Consider the following 24,157-nt stretch of genomic DNA (forward strand, 5'->3'; position numbering starts at 1 on the left):
CTAGGTATCAAGATTGATGCTGGACCTGTTTTTTTTGTTTGTTTTTAGGATTACAGTGTTTTGGTTTTGTTTTATTTAGAATCAGGTTTATTTAAGTACAGTTTACATACAGTAAAATTCGCCTTTTTAGTGTATAGAATCGTAGTTTCTAATTACTTTTCTAGAGATTTTACACACGAAATCATTGACAACCAATGGCATTTATTATTAGCAATAGATGGTATAACTACAAGCAGTTTTTTTGTTTTTTTGGGGGGGCAGTTTCTTTCGTAAACTCTACAGCCAACGTGGGGTTCAGACTTAAGACCCTGAGATCAAGAGTTACGTACTCTACCAACTGAGCCAGCAAGGTGCCCTCAAGCAATTTTGTTACGAAAATACTAAGCTTTCTACAATATATGCAGTGAAAATTCTGATGTACATTTCCTTGATTTTTTAAGTTAAATTCTATCACTTATTTAATGCCTGTGTATATGTATGTATATTTACACATAAGTGTGTGTGTATATATGTACAGTAGTACAAGTTAAGGTGGTATGAGCTATGTGGAGACTAATGTATTACTGAGCAAATTGCTTTTAGGAAGAATCAGCAGTGGTGTTTATTTAATATTGGCATTTATCCCTACTCCCTACACCCCTTCTCTACCACTACCACATCAAAACTGCAGTATAAAAATAGGTAACCATTCCATCCACAAATAGGTATTAGCCCTATTTAAAATGGGGAAAAATATTAAAGTGCATCCCCAGACAAACCTTGCTATAAATTTCAAACTTAAATCAGTAAACAAAATAAATGCCTGAAAGATACCACATGAGATAAATGTTTGTTTTGAAGAAATTGCTTTAAAGTTTAGTAGGGAATTAACAACAACAAAAAAATCTAATGTTCCTTAATGGTTTACTGTGTTCTTGGGGGCAGAAAACATTCTCAAGGAATTGTCCTTTAATTTTGCAATTAAATTGTTGAGTAAGTGGTTCACTATAAATTAATAAAAACTTGTTTTACTTTTCAAGAAAAGCTTTACAGTTCTTGGAAACTAGGGACAGTTGAATTTGGTTTATACTGATGAGACCATGAGATGTACATCTGCAGTTTATACTATAAAAGAATTTACTGTTTTAACAGCTTCTCTTTAGAAAAACATGCACAGTGTAATAATAATGCAGCTGCAGGAAAGATGGTAAAAACAGACCGTTTCAAATTGTACATTTTCCAACAGTGTTAAATTAATTTCAGGTCAGTTAGGTTAATCTTCAACTTAAGACTCCGGGTAGAAAAGCAACTATTCTTTTCATTTTGCCAGTCTGCCTTGAGAATAGTCTGTTCTGATTTGCCCATAATAGCTGTGAAAGGAAGTTCTTTGAAAAGGAACACTTTAAGATAAAACTTGACTTGGGGCCTTATCTCATATGATGATGTGTTGATATACGTATGAGAAATACATGGTTCTTTCTCCTCCAGCTTCAGGAATCAGGCGACTGTGGTTTTGAATACTTTGCTGAGCCACTTAACTTCTTGGTTAGCCATAGCAAGTGAGCTTAAAGTCAGATCTGGGAACAGGCAGGAGAGAGAGAATCCCACTGTGTGCTCTTTATGGTACTCTTCCTTTGCTTTTGTAGTCCTAAAACCCCAGTAAATTTTTTTTTTGGCTCATTTCCATCACAATTACTTTGTGATTTTAAAACATATTTCTGCCCTTGTTAATAACTTGGGAAACTGAAAATCTGTAATTTTTTCTCGCCCTCCTGATAGGTGCTGGATAGTTTACTAGTCCAGTATGGAGTGGTGGAAAGCTGTGAGCAAGGTACATGTCTTCTCAATTGCTTTCAAATTTGTAGAAGGAAGGAAATAGAAAGAAAACTAACATTTTTTTCTCTTCACTTTTCTCTTCCTCTAGTGAACACTGACTCGGAAACTGCAGTCGTAAATGTAACCTATTCCAGTAAGGATCAAGCTAGACAGTAAGCAGTTTGGAACTTTTAATCTATACGTAATAACTAGGTTAAGTATAGTGCTTATATTTTGGGCGGTTGGGTAGCAGAAATAAGTTTTATTTTGCGAAGTTTGACCCTGCAATTCTTTTTAAGTTTGAATGTCAAATAAGAATCAGCCTTGGTAAAGATTTATTACATTTTTAATATGTCTTTAATGCCAATAATAGAGTGACATAGTGTGAAGCTGAATTACATCCTATTTGCAAAAAGCTCTGGGCCTGGATATCCTTGCCAAATTATATAAAGAATTTTTTTTTCTTATCGGTATGTTATATACAGTATTGCTATTTTATGTAAAGCTGGTAAGTTGATCATGTGTTAAGGTAACACCAGGGTAAGTTTTCTTGGTCACTGATTTTTCTAATGATTACTATTAAGTATAGGAGTGTGCAGACATTGGATCAATGTAATTTGTCTTTAGATTTGAAAAATAGATTGCAATGCAGGTGACAGGAAGAACTTCACAGATGAAAAGATAATTCTGTAGGCTTGGGAGTGATCTAATGAACTGACTGAGCACTAGACTAGATGAGGATGTCACAAATACTGCCTTGAACAGAGCTCCTCAAACACAAACACGGAGGAATGGCATGCTGCAAGGTGCCTATAGCAGCGTGCTGAGTGTCCGTAGACCATGGAAGTCTTAACTACCTCTAGATACAGTACAGGCAGGAGCAGACTGCCTGTCCTCTGCGTGTGAAAAGGTGAGAGGAAAAACCATTACCGTGCTCGCTGACCCTGAGCCCTAAAAGGGAAAGGTGAAACCAGCTGCAAGGGTGGGAATAGAGCTAGGTTACAAAGGCAGTACCCATTCAGGGAAGGACCATGAAAGGAAAGGTAGGGCTGGGAAGGAGATGGAAATTTGCACAGCATAAATGGAACTTATTTTTTAAATTGGTAATACTAACATGGTTCGAATTTTTAGAGGCACAAAGATGTAAATCTTCCTCCCAGTATTGTCCCCAGTTACTTTGTTCCCTTCCTTGGAGATAACTACACAGAAGACAAATGTGTGTATATTTCCTCCTCTTCATACACATGATACCCTCACATTTGACTGTTTCGTACATGGAAATACATTTCTTAGAGTTGCATAGAATTTGTATGGATATGCAATGACTTACTTAGTCCCAGATTGGATATTAAGTTGTTTTAAGATTCTAGCAGTTATGAACAATGCTGCAGTGAATCCCTTTTTTCATGTCATTTTGCATGTATGTGAACATGGCTATAGGTTAAATTACTAGAATTAGATTTGCTAAGTCTAGATGTATCTGCTTTCTTTTTTGTTGGATACTGGCAAATTATCCTTCATGGAGATTGAAATACTTCAAATTCCCATCAGCACTGTGAGTCTGTTTCTCTTTATTCTCCCTAACATGGGGCTTCATCAAACTTTGCTGATCTAGTGGGTAAAAAGTAGTAACTAATTATGTTAATTTCATTTTTTTTCTCCTAGATGAGACTTAATGGGATTCACTTTTAATGTTTTAACATGAAACTTTGAATATGTTTAAAAGCACACTATTTTTCCCTCTGTTTGTATCTTCATTTGAAAAAATTTAAGCTTATATGAGGTGTTTGGATATTATAGAAATTGTGGTATAAGTTGTAAAACTGGCTTTAAAAAAAAACAACCACCTTTTCTTCAACCATATCGTGTAAGGGGAAATACAGGAAAGTAGATTGGGGCATCAAAGTGAGGGCGGTAAGAATAGAGGGCTCCATTTTATCTTCTGTATTTCAGTCTCTACAAAGATCTTTAATGAATACTTAAAGAGTATTTAAGTAGAGTCAACTCTCTGTTAGATGGAAAATATGAGATAACATGTTAAACCCAAAGATATTTGGAGATAGAGGCCTGTCCTAGTTGTCTATTTGAAAACTTATGTGAGGCTAGGTAAAGGGGGAAATACTTAATTCAACAGTCAGTTATAAGGAGACAAACTTATGTAGCTTTGAAGAAACATAGAGGAATTTAAGTAGGGACAGGCACATTTAGCATTCCCCTCCCTCTTAAAAAAAGTATTCCAACCGGTTAAGAAGAGTACAAGCACAGGAGGTGTAGACTGGCTTGTCAAGGCACAGTTACTATGGACATTAATCCTAACGTGACAGCAATGTGAATGCAGGGACATTTTAGTCTAAAGGTACTTGCTAGTGGTTGATAGAAATTGGCAGGATCCTGTTGATCCCAAAGACTGTTAGGAAATCGTAATTTAATAAATTAGGTAACCTGAACAAATATATTGGGCATTTCAGTGAGGGAAATAGTCATCATATCCCTTATTCTAATAGTTAATCAGCCAGCACTTATTGATTATCAACTATTGACCAAAAGATGCCAGTGAATTTAAAGGCAAAGTCACTATCCTCAAGGATGTGTGTCCCTGGGGTGACAGAGAGTAATGGAGGGGGATCAATTCCTGCCCAAGTTGAGTTTCCTTATAAGCATATTGGGGTTTCTCCCCCTCAAGAATTCCTGAAATCTAAGAGAATTAGAAAATAATGGCATATTCAGAGAAAGTTAGTAGACTTAAAAAGTGGGGAAAAAAACCATGTTATGGACTGAAACCATGTTATGGACTGGTTTTTTGTGAAACCATGTTATGAAAATTGTCCATTAAAGTTCTCTAGTAAGTTTTTAAAAAAGATGTGGAGTACATTCTTGTTCTGTGAGGAGAACTTATTTTGAGAGGCATTGGATGTAGTGGAGAAAGCATGGACTCTGGAGTCAGATAGCTCTGACTGTAACCCTGACCTCTCTGATTTTCAGTTTTCTCAGCTGCAAAATGAGGGTTGACAAACAAATATATTCATGCATGTACACACATACTTATAGAAAATGGTCTTATCAAGTGGCCTGACACATAGACACCCAGTAAAGAGGACCTCACCTTCAACCCTCTGTTTCTGGGTTGCTTCTACAGCAGCTTGAAGTGGGTTGAGCTGGGGAAGATTGGTCCCTCTAGGACTTGCTCCCCTGAAGCCTGGTTGCCTGCTCTCTGGGCTCCAGTATGACCGTCTGCTGCCTACACTAGCCTGATGTGATTTCTCCACACCCTTTCCTTGGCAGCCATCCAAAGTTCACGCCTTCAGGTAATGAGAGCGGAATCGATAATCTCATTTGACTTCTTTGCTTAGCATCTGTATTACCCGAGAGTGCACAGAACTGGGATGTGCTTGCACAGGTGGGAGAAGAGGGTGGAGACTATATTCCAGAGTCCAGTTCCATGGAATGGACTCTGCGCCACCACTTTTCTCACTGTGACTCTGGCCAGATGAATCTAATTTAGTTCACCCCCATCTTGTAAAATGGAAGTAATTATAGTCCTTAGCTCATGAAACTGTTCAGAGAAACTCACGTAATGCCTCCAAAACACTTGTGATAATACCTAAAAGGTAGTAAGAGCTCTAAAGGTAGCAGCTATTACGCATTTTCCTAACATTTTTCATTACTGCTGCTAATACCCTATTATTTATTATATAGTATACTTCATTTCAGATCATGACTGGCCACCGATACTGAGGAGATCAGGTCCTGGTTTAAAAACATTTGTGGCTGCCTCTTTGTTACTTACAGATCTATGAATGCCACTTTTAAGAAGATTCTTCAGTAAGGCTGTCTCTAGAATTTAACGTGGAAATTCCTGCCACCTTCTGGCTAAGAAAAATCAAAGGTTAATAATGCATACATTGCTAGGAAATACATACATTAGTTTTAATCGTAAGTCTTGAATTACTAATTTGTTAAAATAATAAAATGGGTAACAATGATGAAAACTTTAAAAAAATCATTAAAAACAGAAGTCCGTATTTCAGTATTTCTTGTGTCTCGGAGCAAGAGAGGCTTGGGTCTCTGGATTCCCTGTTTCCTCTGTTCTCTGGGGACGCTTAGATGACGCAAAGACAGACATTACTCATTGGAAGGTTTGTCATGTGTGACAGAAATAACCCTTCAGAATTTGTAGGCATTTCTGTAGTTCTTATACTTCCTTTTCTTTAGGGTTCTTACTTCTGATGTTGATGTTTTTATTACGGAATAGGAATACAGTCTATTTATAGTTTGAAGCTAGCATTGCAGATGCTTTTACATCCATTTGAAGAAGTGTTTGAAACAATGTGACTGATGGCTAAGGGGGAGGAAATTGACCCCTAAACTTTGACAATTATGTAGATAGAAGATTTATTCTGGAAAAAGAAATGACTGATAAAGCAGTAAAACGGTGGGATTTCTTGCCATTTTGCCATTTAAGATAACATTTATATTTGCCATCAAGTTTGGTAGACATTGTCCCATGTCATAACTTAAAAAGTGACAAAAGATAATTTTGTGGAGTTTTGCAGATTGTCTTGCCACTAATGTATTTATACTGTTTGTAATCTCTGTGTAATATTTTGTTCCTGCCACAGTCTCTATGTATCCAGCCCTCTACTGTGTTTCTAGGTTGTTGGAGGTTTCTTTTTTGCTTTTAGAACCAATTTAGTAATAAATTCCTTTGTAGGTAAATATTTGGGCTTTGTCCATAATAGTTGCCTTAAGTTGCATCCCTGCAATGGTATATTACCAGATGTTTACTAATTATGGCAGAATTGTATGTCTCAACCTCTTTTTTTTTTTTTTAACCTCTTATTCTTCCTACAAGGAGAAAACAGAATGGTTTGACTTTTCAATAATGGCTAAACCTCATTTTGTTCAGAACTATGTGATATACACTAGTGAGGTCTGGAGTTTTAGAGTTTAAAGGGACTATAAATCTAATCTTTTAGTTTTGTCAGTGAGGAGGCTAAAGCCAAACAAGAAAACGACCTTTCCAAGGTTACTTGGCTACTTATTGTTCAAGGTGATTAGAATTCTGGTCCTTGGTCCATCTTCTTTTGTACTACTCAGAACTGTATGTGTTTACTCTTGGATAAGTTTAACTTCTCTGGGCCTCAGTTCTTTACCTCCCTCTTCCTCATCCTTGAGTTAAACTACTAATTCTCTGTCTAAAGGCCCTTTCAGCTCTACACTGTGACTTACGCTGATAAACTTATCAATGTGATTAAGTGCTACCCCTAGCAAAACTACTTACCTCCTTCTGAATGACTCTTAAAATCGCATCAGAGCAGACTTTTGTAATGATGCAAAACAGGATCCTGAGGTTGTGCTTGCTTGATAAACATCCTTGAGTTCCGTTGAACTGAAACACATGTGTTTTGAGTAATTATGATAATTGTTTATCATACATCTTGCATTTACAGTAGGTTTGGTGAAAATATTATAATGTTGGCCTCATAAACTCGGCAGACCACCTGATGACATAACTGAATTTTAAACTTTGGGCATAAAAAGGCTACAGTAATTGACCTAAAATTTAAAAAACTTACAGTCTCCAATTGTGAGGAAGCCTTTGTTTGCAGTGGGGTCACTCCTGTACCTTTTCATCTGTATCCAAGGTTGGAGCACTGTGGTGTGAGGGCTCCAGAACTCTTAGTTGGCAGTTAGACAGTGGGATACACAGTATGTGCTGAATGCTCTGACAGGAGCAGTCTGAGTCTGGAGCATTGAGGACCCAGGCTCTGCACTGGGTGCTGAAGCACCATGCTATCTGACCTTTCTTCCCCCCTCAAAAATCTTTTTTTTTTTTTTTTAAAGCAAAGCAACGAAGTTTGGAAGTGAGTTTATGCAAAGTTGAGAGAGCTGTTTCTTGGGGACACGTGTGACTTTATTTAGATAGCCTCAGAATGCTTAGAAGCGGCTGGTGATTTACATGTCTGTTTATCCCCATGGAGGAGGAGGTCTCTGTCTGTGTATGGTCCTTTCTCTCAAGAAGGAAGTTATTTACCTTTTTTTGGTAACATCACTGACTTATCTCCACAAATTTTACTACTATTCTTCTGAAGTTAGCAATATTCAATTTATAGTGGGAAAGGATATTATAGCAAACTATATTGTCTTTGTGCCCACAGATATAGTTGATTCCTTCATTATTGCATTCCTTATTTTTATTTCCTTCTTATTTTTTATAGATTTATTTATTTGAGAAAGAGCGTGCAGGCGTGTGTGCGCATGAGTTGGGGGGGAAGGGGCAGAGGGAGAGAGAGGGGGAGAGAAGCAGACTCCCTACTGAGCACAGAGCCCGACGTGGAATGCAGAACTGATCTCACAACCCTGAGATCATGACCTGAGCCAAAATCAAGAGTTGGATGCTTATTGACTGAGCCACCCAGGCACCCCTTTCCTTATGCTTTTGAAAGAACCGTCAGTGATCTGTTTCATCATGGCCTTTGAAAAAGTTAAAAGTTGCTTTGAATGAATATCTAATTGGTTGAAACTTGTGTGCAATTCCAGCTTTCTATAATAAGTATACCTCATAAATGTTAACAAAATTTCTCAGCTGCTGTCATCTTTGAGAAATAACCAAAATATTTTTTGGCCCTTAATCCACATTTTCCTTAAGGAAAAAGAGGAGAAGGAGAAAGGAACAATGTGTTAACCTAAGGTTCTGTATCAGAGCATTGGTAAAAGTTGGTGCTGTGTGTGCTCCTATCACCCTGTGAAACTTAAGAAAAGAATGCCGTCTAGGACGCCTGGGTGGCTCAGTCAGTTAAGCGTCTGCCTTTAGCTCAGGTCATGATCTCAGGGTCCTGGGATCGAGCTCCCACATTGGGCTCCCTGCTCAGCGGGGAGCCTGCTTCTCCCTCTGCCCCTCCCCCCTGCTCCTCCCTGCTCATCCTCTTTCTCTCTCTCTCAAATAAATAATAAATCTTTAAAAAAAAGAAAGAAAGAAAGAAAAGAACGTCCTCTGAAATAGAAATCGCTGAGAAATATCCCAAGATGTATTGTATTTGGGGCGGGGGGAAGCAAGACCAGAAACATTTATAATAAGATCTCAATTATGCTTTTATTTTTTAAGGTATCTTAAAGCAATTTTTAATTAAAAAATGACTGAACTATTATTGATAACTGAGAAGCCACACACTGTTCTTTTCTATATTTGTGTTCAAATATATACATGTGTATTTGTGGGTATAATTTATAATTTTTCTTATTTACCAGTTTTATTGAGAAATAATTGACAAAACACTGTAAGTTTAAGGGGTACATCATGATTTGACTTACATATATGATGAAATGATTACCAAGGTAAACTAGTTAACTTTGGTCATCTCATAGATTAAAAAAAAGAGAAACAATTTTTCTTCCTGATGAGAATGTTCAGAATCTTCTCTTAACAACTGTCAAATACACCAAACAGCAGAGTTAACTGTTAATATGTTGTATATTATATCCATAGTACTTAAAACTGAAATTTTGTACCTCTTAAAAAGTTTTTTAAAATTTGAGTATAGTTGATACAATGTTACATTAGTTTCAGGTTCAATGATGCTTTTAAACAGGGTACTGAACACATACATATGTGTAAATGTATGGAAAGTACCGGTCTGTTTGCAGACATTTTCACAGTTAACAGTGATTTTGGGAAGGGTCTTGGGGGGTTGATGATGGGGACAGAGAAATTTCTTGTTACTTGTATATTTCTCCTTGGTGGGGATGTCTTGTAATCTGAGTTCATTCTGTGCTCTAGGCACGTAGGACAGTGATGCAGCAGAGGATTCAAGTAAGAAGAGAGGGCAGAATTAGGGGTCCTGAGAACATCATGCCCTGTCTACTTGCCTAGGCCTGTCTGCCAATTGCATGCTTATGGTGCCCTTTTTAGTGTTAGAACTACCTCTTTTTTCCCCTTTGCATCCAAGTCAGAAACTGAATCTGCAAATAAGGAAAACAGTATGTGAACAAGAAATGACCACTCTGAGCAACTGGAGAGAAACTACTTCATGCCTGTTTTTCGTTCCCTGCCTGAGCTGATCTCAGTGCCCATTGGAACAGAATCTGAGCAAAGACTTTGTATAACCCTAGAGAAAAAGTATGGGGCCTTTATATGTTTTTAATTTTGTTGTGTACTGGGGAGTGTATATTCTTAGGAGTGTTTATGTGTGCTTTTGAAATCTTGGCCATATCTTCTCTATCAATTTTTTGTTGAGTTATCCACTTATAAAATATGTAGGTAATGTAGAACACAATAATGTAGATGAATGTTACAAACGTAAGTAGAAGATGCCAGGCATGATAGTACCTAACGTATACTCATATATAATTATTAATACAGAAGTTTGAAATAGGCAAAATTAATCTATTATGTAAAAAAAAAAAAAATCTAGGGGAGGGGTAATTACTGAAAAGAGGTCCTGGTGGGGCTTCTGGGGCATTGGTATGTCCTAGTTCTGGATCTGTATATGCATGTTCACCTTAAGAAAATTAATTGAGGTGTATGCTAAAGATTGGGTACTTTTCCATAGTAAGGTTTAAAATGATGAAAAAAGTAGAGCTCCTTTCCAAATATAGAGATGGGTGGATAAATGGATGCATGGATGGATGGATAGATAAAGTAGAAAATAGCTTCATTTGCTCTTTTTGGTTCACCAGCACCCCTGTCTCTCTGCTCCAAATCAGATCATAAACTCCACAAGGTCAGGGACTGCTATTTTCTCAGGGACTTGCTCATAATAGGCACTGAGAATTTATTGACTGATTATCTTGAGTATTAACTTCTGTGAATCTCCTGTGAGTGGTTTAGGGATACTTGTCCTTAAATTCTTAAAATGTTTTAATATTTATTATTTCTTAAGAGGGTGAAGTGAGGGAGGTACATATTTGTAATGTCTTTTCCATTCTGATTTGGAAAAACAAGACAAGACAAAGACTGCCCACTCACTTCTCTTGCTGTTTGGGTACTCATAAGCTGTTCCTAACCTCACAGGTAGTAACATTTTGTCAAACTCTTTTGATTAAGCTTTTTTATTTTCTACTTTTCATTGGTAGGTGGTAAATATGTTCTCTTTGGAAGCTTGGTCTCTTCTTCCATGCGTGTGTGTGTGTGTGTGTGTGTGTGTGTGTGTTTGGGTTACATGTGTTAGGGGTTTGCTACTTGTTCAGTGGCTTTATTCAGAAGTTTCAGAGGTAGTAATCCTGAGTGGAAGAGATGGGTATTGCTTTGCTGAAAGGTTTCTAGAGCTCGATTTCTCTTCCTATACTCTGCTCTTTGTCACCTTCCAGAGCATTAGACAAACTGAATGGATTCCAGTTGGAGAGCTTCACGTTGAAAGTGGCCTACATCCCTGATGAAACTGCTGCCCAGCAGAACCCCTTGCAGCAGCCCCGAGGTCGCCGTGGGTTTGGGCAGAGGGGCTCATCGAGGCAGGGGTCTCCAGGATCAGTCTCCAAGCAGAAACCTTGTGACTTGCCTCTACGCCTACTGGTCCCCACCCAGTTTGTTGGAGCCATAATAGGAAAAGAAGGTGCCACCATTCGGAACATTACCAAACAGACTCAGTCTAAGTGAGTATTAGTGAGGCTGCAGTGGGTATTAATATTTTTCCCTTTGAATCTTAACAGAGTAAGTTGTTCTGGTACTTGGTGTCCTTCTGAGTGTGGCTGTGATCCTTCCTTGCACAGTACTTGGGAATCCGGAAAACCCTTGTGATTTGATATCTTAGTGTTCATTTTATATAAATCTGAGGCTTAAGCTTAATCGCAAAGAGAACTTCAAATTTGCACACAAGAGTGGAAAACGATCCCTAATCCACTCTGATGGGGGAGGCACTGATGAACAAAAGGGCCACTTCTTGGTTGTTTTCTGCTCTCCTATCCACACCACCATCCCCAGGGATACCTCCCTTCAGTGTTTTTAGGAAGTAATTTTCTGGGGTCCAGTACAGAGATGATTTTCAGTCTTGCTTTATTTCGGTAAAAAATCATCCAGCTTATGTTCCAAACTTACCCTGTGATTAAGCCATGTAATTAGATTGACTTTTTCTTTTTTAAGGATGTTTGATAGTTTCAATATGAAAATTTTAAGGGAATGGAAGACTCTTCATTAAACATTGGAGCTAGCTTTGCAGGAGTAGAAAGCAGGAGCTATAAACAGACAGTAGCCCCAGTGCCGACACATTGTCTGGTATGTAGAAGGCTCTCATATTTGTCAAATGAATGAAATGACTGGATGTAAATTATGCTCAATGCCCTTAAAATATGTCTAAGATACTCTATCAATTTAAAAGCTTCAATGAATTATATATTAGTTGTTCTGCTTTATTAACCATCCTTTTAGGCTGTATGTGGAGATTTTGACCCAAAGAAGCTTAACAATGAACTGTCTTCACCCCTGTTCTGTGAAGTGCACTAGGCACATCTCTGGGACAGCATATTCCATATTTCCCGAAGAATAGTGAGTGCACTGGGGAGAAGTGGCCGTGTCATTGTATGCAAAAGAGTAAGGAAATGGGCTTGGCCCAGCTACAAAGATGAGGGTGGTTTATTTTGCTTTTTAAATTTAGTAAGGAAAATGATTTCATTTTATGTGGTCCAAGCAATTAAGCAGTCTTTTTCTGAAAGTACAACTATGCTGCTGTGTGTATCTTGCTTATGTATGTTTGTTCCCATAGGCTTACGAGGATATCCACATTTATCATAGGGACCATGCCTGTGTTGAACTAGCTGACTCATTTCTCATGCAGAACCAAAATGAACAGTGCTTAGTGGTGTTGCACGCCCACTCTACCTGCAGAGTGATGTCTGATCCTGCCTTTCCCAGCCTTCCCCTGCTTTGAAGCAGGAGATGTTGGATATGGATTACCTTTGTGCTAAATCAATGGTCTTTGACTTCATGTAGGGAGTGGGGAAGACAGTTAAACCATAGTTGGGATCCTTTTTAATCTTAAATTTGCCTGGTTTTAATATTAACATTCAAGGGCTCCTTGCTTTTCTTGATCCACTGTTACCTGCAGAAACTAATTATTAAATGGTTTCCCTCCCTTGTCATGTGGCAGATTAGAGTTTTCCTTTTAAAGCTACTCATTTCCTTGTCAGAGGAAAGGGCTTCTATGATTTAAATTGAACTGTTTGTTTTATTTAAGGCAGGAAGATGGAGGATGGAGAGGGAAGGGAAGCAATTTTTGTTATATCCGATGATTCATTTGCAGAGTTCTGCCAGTGGATTTAATTAACTCTTGCCGTTGAAACTAGTCATTATTAGATCCTCTGTTTCTGGAATGGTCTCAGAGGGCTACCCTGATCTGTAAAGCAATATTCCTTCTCTCAGAGGATCAGAGTTTTGTAATCCTTAACACGGTGAATGGGTGGAAATAAACTAGAAGGAGGGAGATTAACATGTTACCTACTAGAAGATAAACAATAACTTACAGTGATGGGGGATTGAAACAGTGGTTGGAAAGATGGTTCCTGAGATTGGGACTGTTACCTAAGGCACTTCTAATTATTTCTAAATGTCGCTTATTTGTTTCATTTTTATATTGCCTTTTTCTTTTTTTCTAAGAGTTTGGAAATTTTTTAATTTATTTTTTTATTTTATTTTTTTTAAAGAATTTATTTATTTATTTGACAGAGATAGCGAGAGCAGGAACACAAGCAGGGGGAGTGGGAGAGGGAGAAACAGGCTTCCCGCCAAGCAGGGAGCCCGATGCAGGGCTCGATCCCAGGACCCTGGGATCATGACCTGAGCCGAAGGCAGACGCTTAACGACTGAGCCACCCAGGCGCCCCTGGAAATTTTTTTAAATTGAAGTGTAATTACCATACAGTGTTACATTATTTTCAGGTATACAATATAATGATTCAACAATTGCACACATACTCAGTGCTTACCATGTTAAGTGTGCCCTTTATCTCATCCATCCCCCCACCTACTCATTGCCCTTATTTTTAGGTCTACGTTTTAATTATGAGATAAATCTTCAGTTTTCAAACATTTAAGAAAATGAAATCCAAACCTTGACTTTATTGGTGTGATGAAGTGGTCATTCTTTTTATTTTTTAAACCAAGTACATTTTATTTCATTTTTATTTCTTTCTTTTAGAGAGAGAGGAGGGGAAGGGGCCGAGGGAGAGGGAGAAAGAGAATCTCAATCAAACTCCCCACTGAGCACGGAGCCAGACGGAGCCTGACATGGGGCTTGATCTCAGGACTCTGAGATCATGAACTGAGCCGAAATCAGAGTCAGACGCTTAACCGACTGAGCCAGCCAGGTGACCATGAAGTGGTCATTCTTAATGGCCAGGAGTTCTGTAGGTTTTCTAGTGTTTGGGTGGCTAGAGGGACTCACCAGTACTTGATTTTCCCCAGACACACTTTTCCAGATAGTTGATTTTCTTTCTTGTACTTTTTAAACAACAGAAGACTTATTTTGTATTTAATTCAAAATATACAGCATGCAAATTTTTTTAAAGAGGGGATTACCTTTTATCTTATTCCTGGAGGTAGCCATTGTTAAGGTGGGAATGTAACTTTATAGGACGTGTTCCTTGTACCTACTAATGTGTAGCTTTAAGAGAGAAATCCTATCATGATATGTATTGTGTTGTTTTTCACATACTATGTTGGTACCTATCACTTGACATGTTTTTACACTGCTAGATGACATGTTACTTAAACACCTCTTCCTGATGAGCATTTTAAAGATAATTCCAATTTTCCTTCTGTGTAAGTAGTGCCACAGTGAACATTCTTGGGCCAGTGGTTTTTAAACAGTGGTGATCTTTCCCCCTAGCAGACATTTGATCATGTCTGGTGTGGTTGTCACAACTGGATGAGGGGAGTGCTACTGGCATCGAGTGGGTAGAAGCCAGGGATACTGCTGAACATCCTACAGTGCACAGGACAACTCCCCCCAACAAAGAATGCATCTGGCTCAAAATGTCAATAATGCTGAGGGTGAGAAATACCACTTTAGGCCCACATATGAGACTATATCTGTAGGAGGTGTTACAAAAAGTAGAATTCTTGGGTCAAGAGATGATAAGCATTTTTGCTTTGACAGGTCCTACCAATTTGTTCTACACTCACACCACAGTGTGAGTGTGCCCACTTACATCCTCTTGCCAACACTTAATTTTATCTAAACTATTTGAAGATCTGGAACCCAATGACATCTTGTTTTGATTGACATGTATGTGATTACTAGGGAGGTTGAACATCATTTTGTGTTCATTAGCCATTTGGTTTTCTTTGAAGTAGAATTGCCATCTTCTGGGGTTCCATTGCTATCACTCTCTAGTTTGTGGACTTTCCTCTATCAAGGAGGCAAAATGTGGAAAGAGCCTTGCAAGAAGAAACAGATGAGTGAAGTCTCATACGATGGATAGTGGATATTCTGCATGGCATAAGGAATTCACCGTGACTTGTGGGATTCCAACCCTGGCCCTCTTGGCTTGCCCTTTGCCTTAGAGCAGAAGAAAGCCTTTTGTCTGAACTAAGCCTCTCTGATGTGAGATGTTTATTCTGTGACACCAAAATGAAAAATTAGGCACATACAGCTTGGGAGAAAGAAAAGATGTGCCTACTTGAGAAAGAGGGATGGAGGGTGGTGGATATTCCTGGAATTCAAATTTGTCTTTAAGGCATCAAAGTTGACAGCTTATCAAGAGTTTATACTCTTGAGGGAAATGAGTCATCCACTCTTTGCCTGGAAGTCCTATGACTTTGAAGGTGGTACTTACAGACTCTGTAATTGTGAATATGTGCTTACAGCTCTCCTTTTCTTCTTCCCTTGCGCTCACCGTAAGAATTGATGTCCATCGTAAAGAGAATGCGGGTGCTGCTGAGAAGTCAATTACTATCCTCTCTACCCCTGAAGGTACCTCTGCGGCTTGTAAGTCTATTCTGGAGATTATGCATAAGGAAGCTCAAGATATAAAATTGTGAGTAAAGAGGATTAACCTGTGAAGAGGTTGATGTTCATACTGTTTGATTTTGGAATTCTAAGACACTGTTCTTAGGAATTGCCAACAACACAGGGAAATGCTGTCCTGAAGAGCTACGGTGGTTGGCACTATTGATTTGGTTGGAAAGCATAAGTCTTTAAAAGATTTTATTTTCAGTCATGTTTGGATATGGGGTGACTGGTATGAATGGGGACAGTCTAGCTGTAGAAGAAGGCACTTAGGGAATAGGAAGCCCACCTAAGGACCAAGAAGTATCACATGGATTTACCCAAAATGTGCCTCAAATCCTGACTCCTTTACTCTGAACTCATTGGAGCTCTTGTTCTTGTTGTCTGCCCAGCCCTACCAGCAGCAGGGAGGATAGGAGCTGAGAAATCCCTAATCCTGTGCTAAGGCAAACTGGAGATTTATTTGGGTGTTCCAGGTTGAAACTCTAAATGCCTATCCCACAGGAACTTTGAGTGGAGTTTGGGTTCCATGCCACTTGAGTGTACAGCACAGTGTTACCCTAAAAGGAGAGTCCAGAATAAGGTACTGGAGTTAGCCTGGGGACCTAATCAACAGCACTTAATTTGTAGGGACCTTTAACATGTATTAAATATATTTTAGTTATAAGGTGTTATATATTTGCTATATTATAAGATTATAATTCTTTTTCAAAATAGAGAAAAATTTTAAAAAGCTCACCATCCAGATAATACCAGTGATATTTTCAAACAGTGATAGGTATCAGTTGGAAATTCAAAAAGGTACTCAATGAAAAGTGAAAGCCCCCCTTCCCGTTCTTACACTCTTCCCCTAAAGAGTAATCACTGTTGAGTTTCTTCTGGTTCCTTCTATAAATTATGCATGTATCTCTAGGTATGCATTTTAAAATTTATAGCAAAATCATATTGTTTTGGATTTATACATTGTGTTCTGGTATTGGAGATTTAGGGATATGGATTTGAGTAAGAGGTGTTTTCAGTGAGCTAGGAGAATCTGTCCTTGGTAGATATTCCCTAAGATGCATAAAAGAAAATAGTTTTAAAAATTAACTTCAGGGCGCCTGGGTGGCTCAGTTGGTTAAGCGACTGCCTTCGGCTCAGGTCATGATCCTGGAGTCCCTGGATCGAGTCCCGCATCGGGCTCCCTGCTCGGCGGGGAGTCTACTTCTCCCTCTGACCCTCCCCCCTCTCATGTGCTCTCTCTTTCATTCTCTCTCTCTCAAATAAATAAATAAAATCTTTAAAAAAAAAAAAAAAAAAAATTTCAAATACGGAGCGCCTGGATGGCTCAGTTGTTAAGCGTCTGCCTTTGGCTCGGGTCATGATCCCAGGGTCCTGGGATTGAGCCCTGCATCGGGCTCCCTGCTCCGCAGGAAGCCTGCTTCTCCCTCTCCCGCTCCCCCTGCTTGTGTTCCCTCTCTAGCTGTCTCTCTCTATGTCAAATAAATAAATAAAATCTTTTTTATAAAAAAATTAACTTCAAATACTTCTGGTGTTTTTTTTTTTTTTTTTTTTGTGCCCCCTCTATTCATGCATTGCTAGAATGTAGGTCAGCAGACTTTAAACCCTGCCTGGCATTATGCTTCCTATAGGGTAGGTGGAAGTAAATGTTTAATGAGTGGATATTGTCTTTTTACCTAGGAGAAGGTTTACTTATCCTGATTTTATGACCTTTTTCTTTTTTACTTACAGCACAGAAGAGATTCCCTTGAAGATATTAGCCCATAATAACTTTGTAGGCCGTCTTATTGGTAAGGAGGGAAGAAACCTTAAAAAAATTGAGCAAGACACTGACACTAAAATCACGATATCTCCGTAAGTGCTGCCTTGCTTTGAGTTAGAAAATTCTCGAGCACTTTTGTTGAGTTGTAGGTTATATATTAAGCAGAGCTCCTCCCATCTTAGAGGTGTTTGAGCTGGCCTGGACCGCCATACTTACGTTTTGTTTCTCCAGCTTAATCTACTGTTGGTGTCTAACCCGTATTGAAAGCATTATCTGTTCCTACTAAAGACGTAGAAAGCACTAAATACTTTATATTCGTATTTTCTAGCTGGAGTCTTAGGTTTTCTGATATATACTCCTAAAGTGGAAATATATAACCCAGTTTATTATCCATTGCTGTGTAATGAATTATCCCAACATTTGACAGCTCGAGACAATAGTAAATAGGTATTGCTCACCTAATTTCTGTGGGTCAGGAATTCAGGAGCAGCCTAACTGGGTGGTGCTGGCTTGGGGTCTCTTGATGTTGCTGACAAGTCCATGCTGGCTGTTGGTGTGAGGCCTCTGCACAGGGTTCGTTGGGTATCTTTAAGAACTGGTAGTTGTCGGGGCGCCTGGGTGGCTCAGTCATTGGGCATCTGCCTTCAGCTCAGGTCATGATCCCAGGGTCCTGGGATCGAGCCCCACATCGGGCTCCCCGCTCGGTGGGAAGCCTGCTTCTCCCTCTCCCACCCCCCCTGCTTGTGTTCCCTCTCTCACTGGGTCTCTCTCTGTCATATAAATAAAATCTTAAAAAAAAAAAAAAAGAACTGGTAGTTGTCTTCCCCCAGAGTGGATTATCCAAGAAAGTGCAAGATGAAAGTGGCAGCGTTTTTTTATAACACAGCCTCTGAAATCACACACTATCAGTTTTCTAATATGATTTACACAAGTCAGCTGTACTCAGTGGGGGAGAGGACTACACCCACTGGAGAGTAGGTCGTCTTGGAAGCTGGCTGCCACACCTTGGGTCCATGAATGCTCTGAAATTATACGGAAAGGTCTCTCTTTCTGAGGGTAACTATTCTTAGTTTATGCAGAGTACCCAAAAAAGATGAGGTGAGAAGAGATTGATAAACTGAGGAAGAATGCTAAAGAGAGATAGGCAGCATGTTCATGTAGCAAGGAGTTTTCAAAGAAGGGAAAGGTAAGAATTTGGAAGGTCCTGCTTGTTGTAAAGGAAAAAACCCCACATAATAAATGATCCTACCCGGTCTTGAATTTTACATCCAGAAAGGGGAGGGTTTTAAGAGAAAAAAAATCTTAAAAGCTATTCTAAAGCAGCTATTTAAAAACAAACAAAAAAAACCCCTGTAATATAATATGCTTAGGGGAGAGGTGGGTTGAGACCAGAGATGAAAAACAAACTTTTTTAGTCTGCGAAATAGTCTTCATTGTGTAGATGTTTACCTTTTTAGCAAATTAGAGAAAAAGTTAAGGAATACTAACCCATTCATCTGGCTCAAGTTTAGCTTACGACATTCTGCTAAGTAGTGAAAATGAGAATTTTAACTACGGTTATGAAGGAGAGCTACACCAATTTTCTGTAACCTTTCAATCTATGTACTTATTTTCCATGGCTAAGATTGTCTCCCATTGCTTGTCTCAAGGCTGTTGACTGGCTCAGGCTCAGGCCTCTCAGATGTCATCTGAGTGGATTTTGAAGCTTCAGCGGGACCTAGGTCAAGCCAAGGAGTTGCTGAATATTGCTGATGTCTTTTAACTTTTCAGTGGCCTTAATGATCATCAAGGGGTCATATTTTTTTTTTATTTAGTCAAGACAGATTGATTTATGTTATTTTCTCCAGCTTACTTTGATCTAAACTCTAAAATTATTGGCCAAAAGGAAGTTTGGACACATGAATTCTGGTTTGCTTTTTGGGAATATTTCCATGCTTATTTCTTGCATGATGGCCCAGAAGATGCAATTGCGTGAGAATGCCAATTAGTTTAGAATTGGTCAGTGCAGAGTAGGAACATCTTTATTAAAGGTTATGTACCTCTCGTTCTTGGTTTCCACTAAAACTGTACATCCCTCTGATCATTTTCTTTGTTTCATTATTAAATTGTGAAAAATGTTCACCTTAAGTGGGCAAGAAGTACACTGTGTTTCAAACATGGACTTCATTGAACTGTGTACACCCAGTAATTTTTATTGAGAAGGTAGGAGGGGGAGGTATTTTCTTCTGCAGCTTTACAGTTCTTGGATTCATGTCTTCGGGGGGTTTACTCATTGTTCATGTCTGACCACCCATTTTTACAGTCGCCAGCCACCACAGTTGGGTTTTAGTTGCCATCTGTGGCTGAACTGTAATTAACTGTCTTCCTCCTGTAATTTCCATTCTTTTTCTTTCTCCTCTTTTTCATTCTGCAGATTGCAGGAATTGACGCTGTATAATCCAGAGCGCACCATTACAGTCAAAGGCAACGTTGAAACATGTGCCAAAGCTGAGGAAGAGATAATGAAGAAAATCAGGGAGTCTTATGAAAATGATATTGCTTCTATGAATGTTAGTTTTAATATGGAGGACATGCCTTTATTTTGATGAACAGTTAAAAGATGCTTTCAATTACATAAATATTGATGTCTTTAATGGTGCCAGCATTAGATGGAGTCTCTAGTTGATTTTTAGCACTGTAGTGAGTGTGCCCTGGGATAGTTGGGAAGAAGGCTTTGACATTAGGCTTGGCTCTCTGTGATTTTAGCAAATTATTTAGTCTTTGAGACTTGGCTTCCTTACCTGTTACATAAGGCTAATACCTACCTAAAAAGGTTTCTATCTTCCACACAATGTTAATTTGAAGATTAGTATAGTAGGAACGTGGGCTTAAGAGGTAGGTATGTGAACTGAGTTTGAATCCCAGCTCAATCACTTATTAGCTGCAGTTCTGTTCTCTTGGTTGGTCCCCAAGCATTGGTTTCCTCATCTGTAAAATGGGGCTACTGTGCTTACACTGATTCCATGATTAGGACTGGGATTACAGTAGATAGTGTGCATATAAAAGCAACTGTAAAGAATTCAAATTTAAAACTTAATTGGTCAGTCATAAACCTTGGAGACAAAATAATTGAAAATGACAATAATTTGTCTAGCACAATGAAGGCAATTGAAGTGAATGGCTGACATTCCTTAATGGATGGAATGATGCAAAAAATGTAACATTTCAAAAGTCCATTTTGAATTTTCAAGTAAATGATTGAAAAACACACTCCTCAGTAGGGCCCTACACCTAAAAGAAGGGAAATAGAGAAATGATAGTACCTTTTGGGAGAAGAGCCTAGAAGAATGCTGATTGTTTTAGCCCACATGACTGGCTTCCTGGCCTACCTTCCCATCATCACTGCTCATCTGATGTTTCAGTGTCCCTTGAGAGCAAATCCAACTCCATATACCTTTTAAAGAGCTTCTCAAGTATGCTCACGTCTCAACTCTGTCATCTCCACCTCACTTCCTCAATCTTTATAAAATTCAACCAAAACAAAATCCCCTTTCTGGCTTCTGGATCTACTCCAAAGATAGGTTTAATTGCCATAGTTACATGGGCTGGGACCTGATTTCCAAAGATCTTGACTTTGTTTTAGGCCTTTAGACCCATGGCTGCCAAATTTTATCCAAGGACTAAAGATCTCTTAATAGCTTGTTCTGTATATCTGGTTTGCTTTTCAGTGCACAAATCCTGTTTGCTTACTTCTTCATCTAATGCGTGTTTTCAGCTGGTATTCACTTTGTGCTCATAGTATGCAGAGTACATATTTGTTCAAGCACTCTGAGCTGACCATTAAGGAAAGGAAGAGGGTGTGTTTCCTGCTTTAAGAAAGGTAGTGTAGCTTCGCATTAAGGGAGGGGGCAAACGAGCACACGGATTTTAAAATATCAAGAAATATGAACAGATAGATACTCAAGTATAATTACATGGAACATCTGTTTGGTTCTAAAATTTGAGTCATAAAATGATTTTTTCCTTTACTAGACAAGAGGTCACAATCTGAATATTGTCATTTATAAATACACTTGATTTTTTAATTGTAAAATGAGAGACCTTTTTACTATTGCAGCTTCAAGCACATTTAATTCCTGGATTAAATCTGAATGCCTTGGGTCTGTTCCCACCCACTTCAGGGATGCCACCTCCCACCTCAGGGCCCCCTTCAGCTATGACTCCTCCTTACCCACAGTTTGAGGTAAGATAATGTACCTTGGCTTTCTGTGTGGTTGAGTGGGATGCAGTCAGAGGGCCACAGTCAGACTTTGTTGCCCTCAAGCCATGTGACATTAAATGCTCATTGGGGCAAATTCTAATGTAAAACCTGGTTCCCATATGATCTATCAGTCGAGAGCCAGCACATGCTTTCCAGTTCATGTCAGTGGAACCTTTTTTCCTACCCCTTTGTAGAGTGGACATGTGAATTATCCTTTTGAAGTTTTGGGGTGGTTGGTAGGGGTGTCAACATTGGTTTTTAAATACCAAAAGAAATGTTTGAGACTTGGGGTGGGGGGGAGAAGCTATTTCTAAAAATTGAAGGACAGGACTTTTTAAATTTTATTATGTTATGTTAGTCACCATACAATATATCATACATTTTAATGTAGTGATCCACGATTCACTGTTTGCATATAACACCCAGTGCTCCATGCAGTACGTGCCCTCCTTTTTTTTTTTTTTTTTTTTTAAAGATTTTATTTATTTATTTGAGAGAGAATGAGAGACAGAGAGCATGAGAGGGAGGAGGGTCAGAGGGAGAAGCAGACTCCCTGCCGAGCAGGGAGCCCGATGCGGGACTCGATCCCGGGACTCCAGGATCATGACCTGAGCCGAAGGCAGTCGCTTAACCAACTGAGCCACCCAGGCGCCCAGTACGTGCCCTCCTTAATACCCATCACTGGGCTCACCCATCCCCCCACGCCCCTCCCCTCTAAAACCCTCTGTTTGTTTCTCAGAGCCCATGGTCTCTCATGGTTCGTCTCCCCCTCCGGTTTCCCCCCTTCATTTTTCCCTTCCTTCTCCTAATGTCCCCCATGAGGAAAGGACTTATAAAAGGCTTCCTTCAAAAAAAAAAAAAAAAAAAAATTAAAAAATAAAAGTCTTCCTTCATCTTTAACTTCACTTGGAAGTTAACTGCTTTGAAAGGTCAATAAAGGGGTGCCTGGGTGGCTCAGTCCGTGAAGCATCTGCCTTTGGCCCAGGTCTTGATCTCAGGGTCCTGGAATCAAGCCCCATGTTGGGCTCCCTGCTCAGCAGGTAGCCTGCCCCCCCCCCCAATATGCTGTCTTTGTGCATGCTCTTTTTCTCAAATAAATAAATAATTTTTTTTAAAAAGGTTAATAAAGACATGTTTTCCATTTTGAGTGTGCTTTTTAAACAGTGAACTCAAGATAGTTTTGCTCACAGGTCTATTACATATGTGTGTGCACAACCATTAAACAGCTTTTGTTTGTTTGTAAAGAGGTAGACTGTTAAGAAAGAAACCTTATTTTTATATTTGCTTTTTAAGAAGAGCATTTTCTCTGAGGTTTCAAAAATGGGAGACCAGTGATAGTATAAAAATAGTTGCAGCATAGCAGATACTTTACATAGTAATTTTTTTGGAAAGTAGTTCACAATTCTGTTGCATAATCAATGATAACTGGAGGTAGACAGTCACGTGAAATAAATTTAGCAATGTTCTAGGATCTTCCGCCATGGATTTGTTTTTACATCTCTCCCTTCCTGTTTGACTCTTCTATACTAGATGCTTTGAGTAGTACCTCCTATACCAATTTAGGAAAATGTCCAGCTGGAATTCGTTGGGCATTCCATTATAACACTGCCTAGACTATGTGTAGAGTAAAATGCTTCTGGAATTGTATAGAGAACACAGATTGCTAAGATTGTTCATATTTTATCCCTTTATGAAGGAGAATTTCCTTGGCCTGTCCTTAACCACCAGACTGTGTTAGGTGTTCTTCACTTTTGGCCTCTTGCAGTGTTTCTGCCTTCATGATCAGCAACATTTGCATCTTCCCCTGCAACTCACCTGCCACTCCAAGCATGTTTGGTCCCGGAAGCCATATAACAAAGCCCATTAAACTGTGGATAGGCATCAAAATTTCAACTCCACATCAGTGTGAATAGATACATCATGCATTACCTGAAGCTTTCCAACACAGCTAAAGGGGCTGGGGGAAGGATCCCTGGGGTGAGAGCCCAACACGGGGCTCGATTCCAGGACCCTGAGATCAAGACCTGGGCTAAAGGCAGATGCTTCACTGACTGAGCCACCCAGGTGCCCCTTTATTGACCTTTCAAAGCAGTTAACTTCCAAGTGAAGTTAAAGATGAAGGAAGACTTTTATTTTTTTAATTTTTTATTTTTTTGAAGGAAGCCTTTTAAAAGTCCTTTCCTCATGGAGGACATTAGGAGAAGGAAGGGAAAAATGAAGGGGGGGAAATCGGAGGGGGAGACGAACCATGAGAGACCAGCCCAGCTCTGCCTGCGCTTTATATCGCCATAGGTCACTCTCCTTTTTCCTCTGCGTTTGTTTTCTCACCTGCGCAATGAAGAAACTGAAATAGATGAATTATCTCTAAGGACTTTTCTCTCGAGTCAGGCATTTCTAGTGTTTACAGAAATCAAATAATATAAAA

The 24,157-nt window shown here is 39.1% G+C and overlaps 1 protein-coding gene across 1 annotated transcript in view; it reads left to right on the plus strand.

Annotated features, from left to right (window-relative positions):
• The window catches only part of IGF2BP3 (insulin like growth factor 2 mRNA binding protein 3), a 153,062-nt gene that overhangs the window by 106,336 nt on the left and 22,569 nt on the right, over window positions 1-24,157 (plus strand). Inside the window, exons 4-10 of the mRNA XM_032401939.1 lie at window positions 1,759-1,810; window positions 1,904-1,967; window positions 11,101-11,382; window positions 15,624-15,758; window positions 17,462-17,584; window positions 19,906-20,041; window positions 21,589-21,714. Of these exons, the coding sequence (XP_032257830.1) occupies window positions 1,759-1,810; window positions 1,904-1,967; window positions 11,101-11,382; window positions 15,624-15,758; window positions 17,462-17,584; window positions 19,906-20,041; window positions 21,589-21,714 (918 nt within the window). The remainder of the gene's footprint in view (window positions 1-1,758; window positions 1,811-1,903; window positions 1,968-11,100; window positions 11,383-15,623; window positions 15,759-17,461; window positions 17,585-19,905; window positions 20,042-21,588; window positions 21,715-24,157) is intronic.

Source organism: Phoca vitulina, unplaced genomic scaffold (assembly GCF_004348235.1).
Source record: "Phoca vitulina isolate PV1807 unplaced genomic scaffold, GSC_HSeal_1.0 scaffold4, whole genome shotgun sequence".
Classification (NCBI taxonomy): Eukaryota; Metazoa; Chordata; class Mammalia; order Carnivora; family Phocidae; genus Phoca; species Phoca vitulina.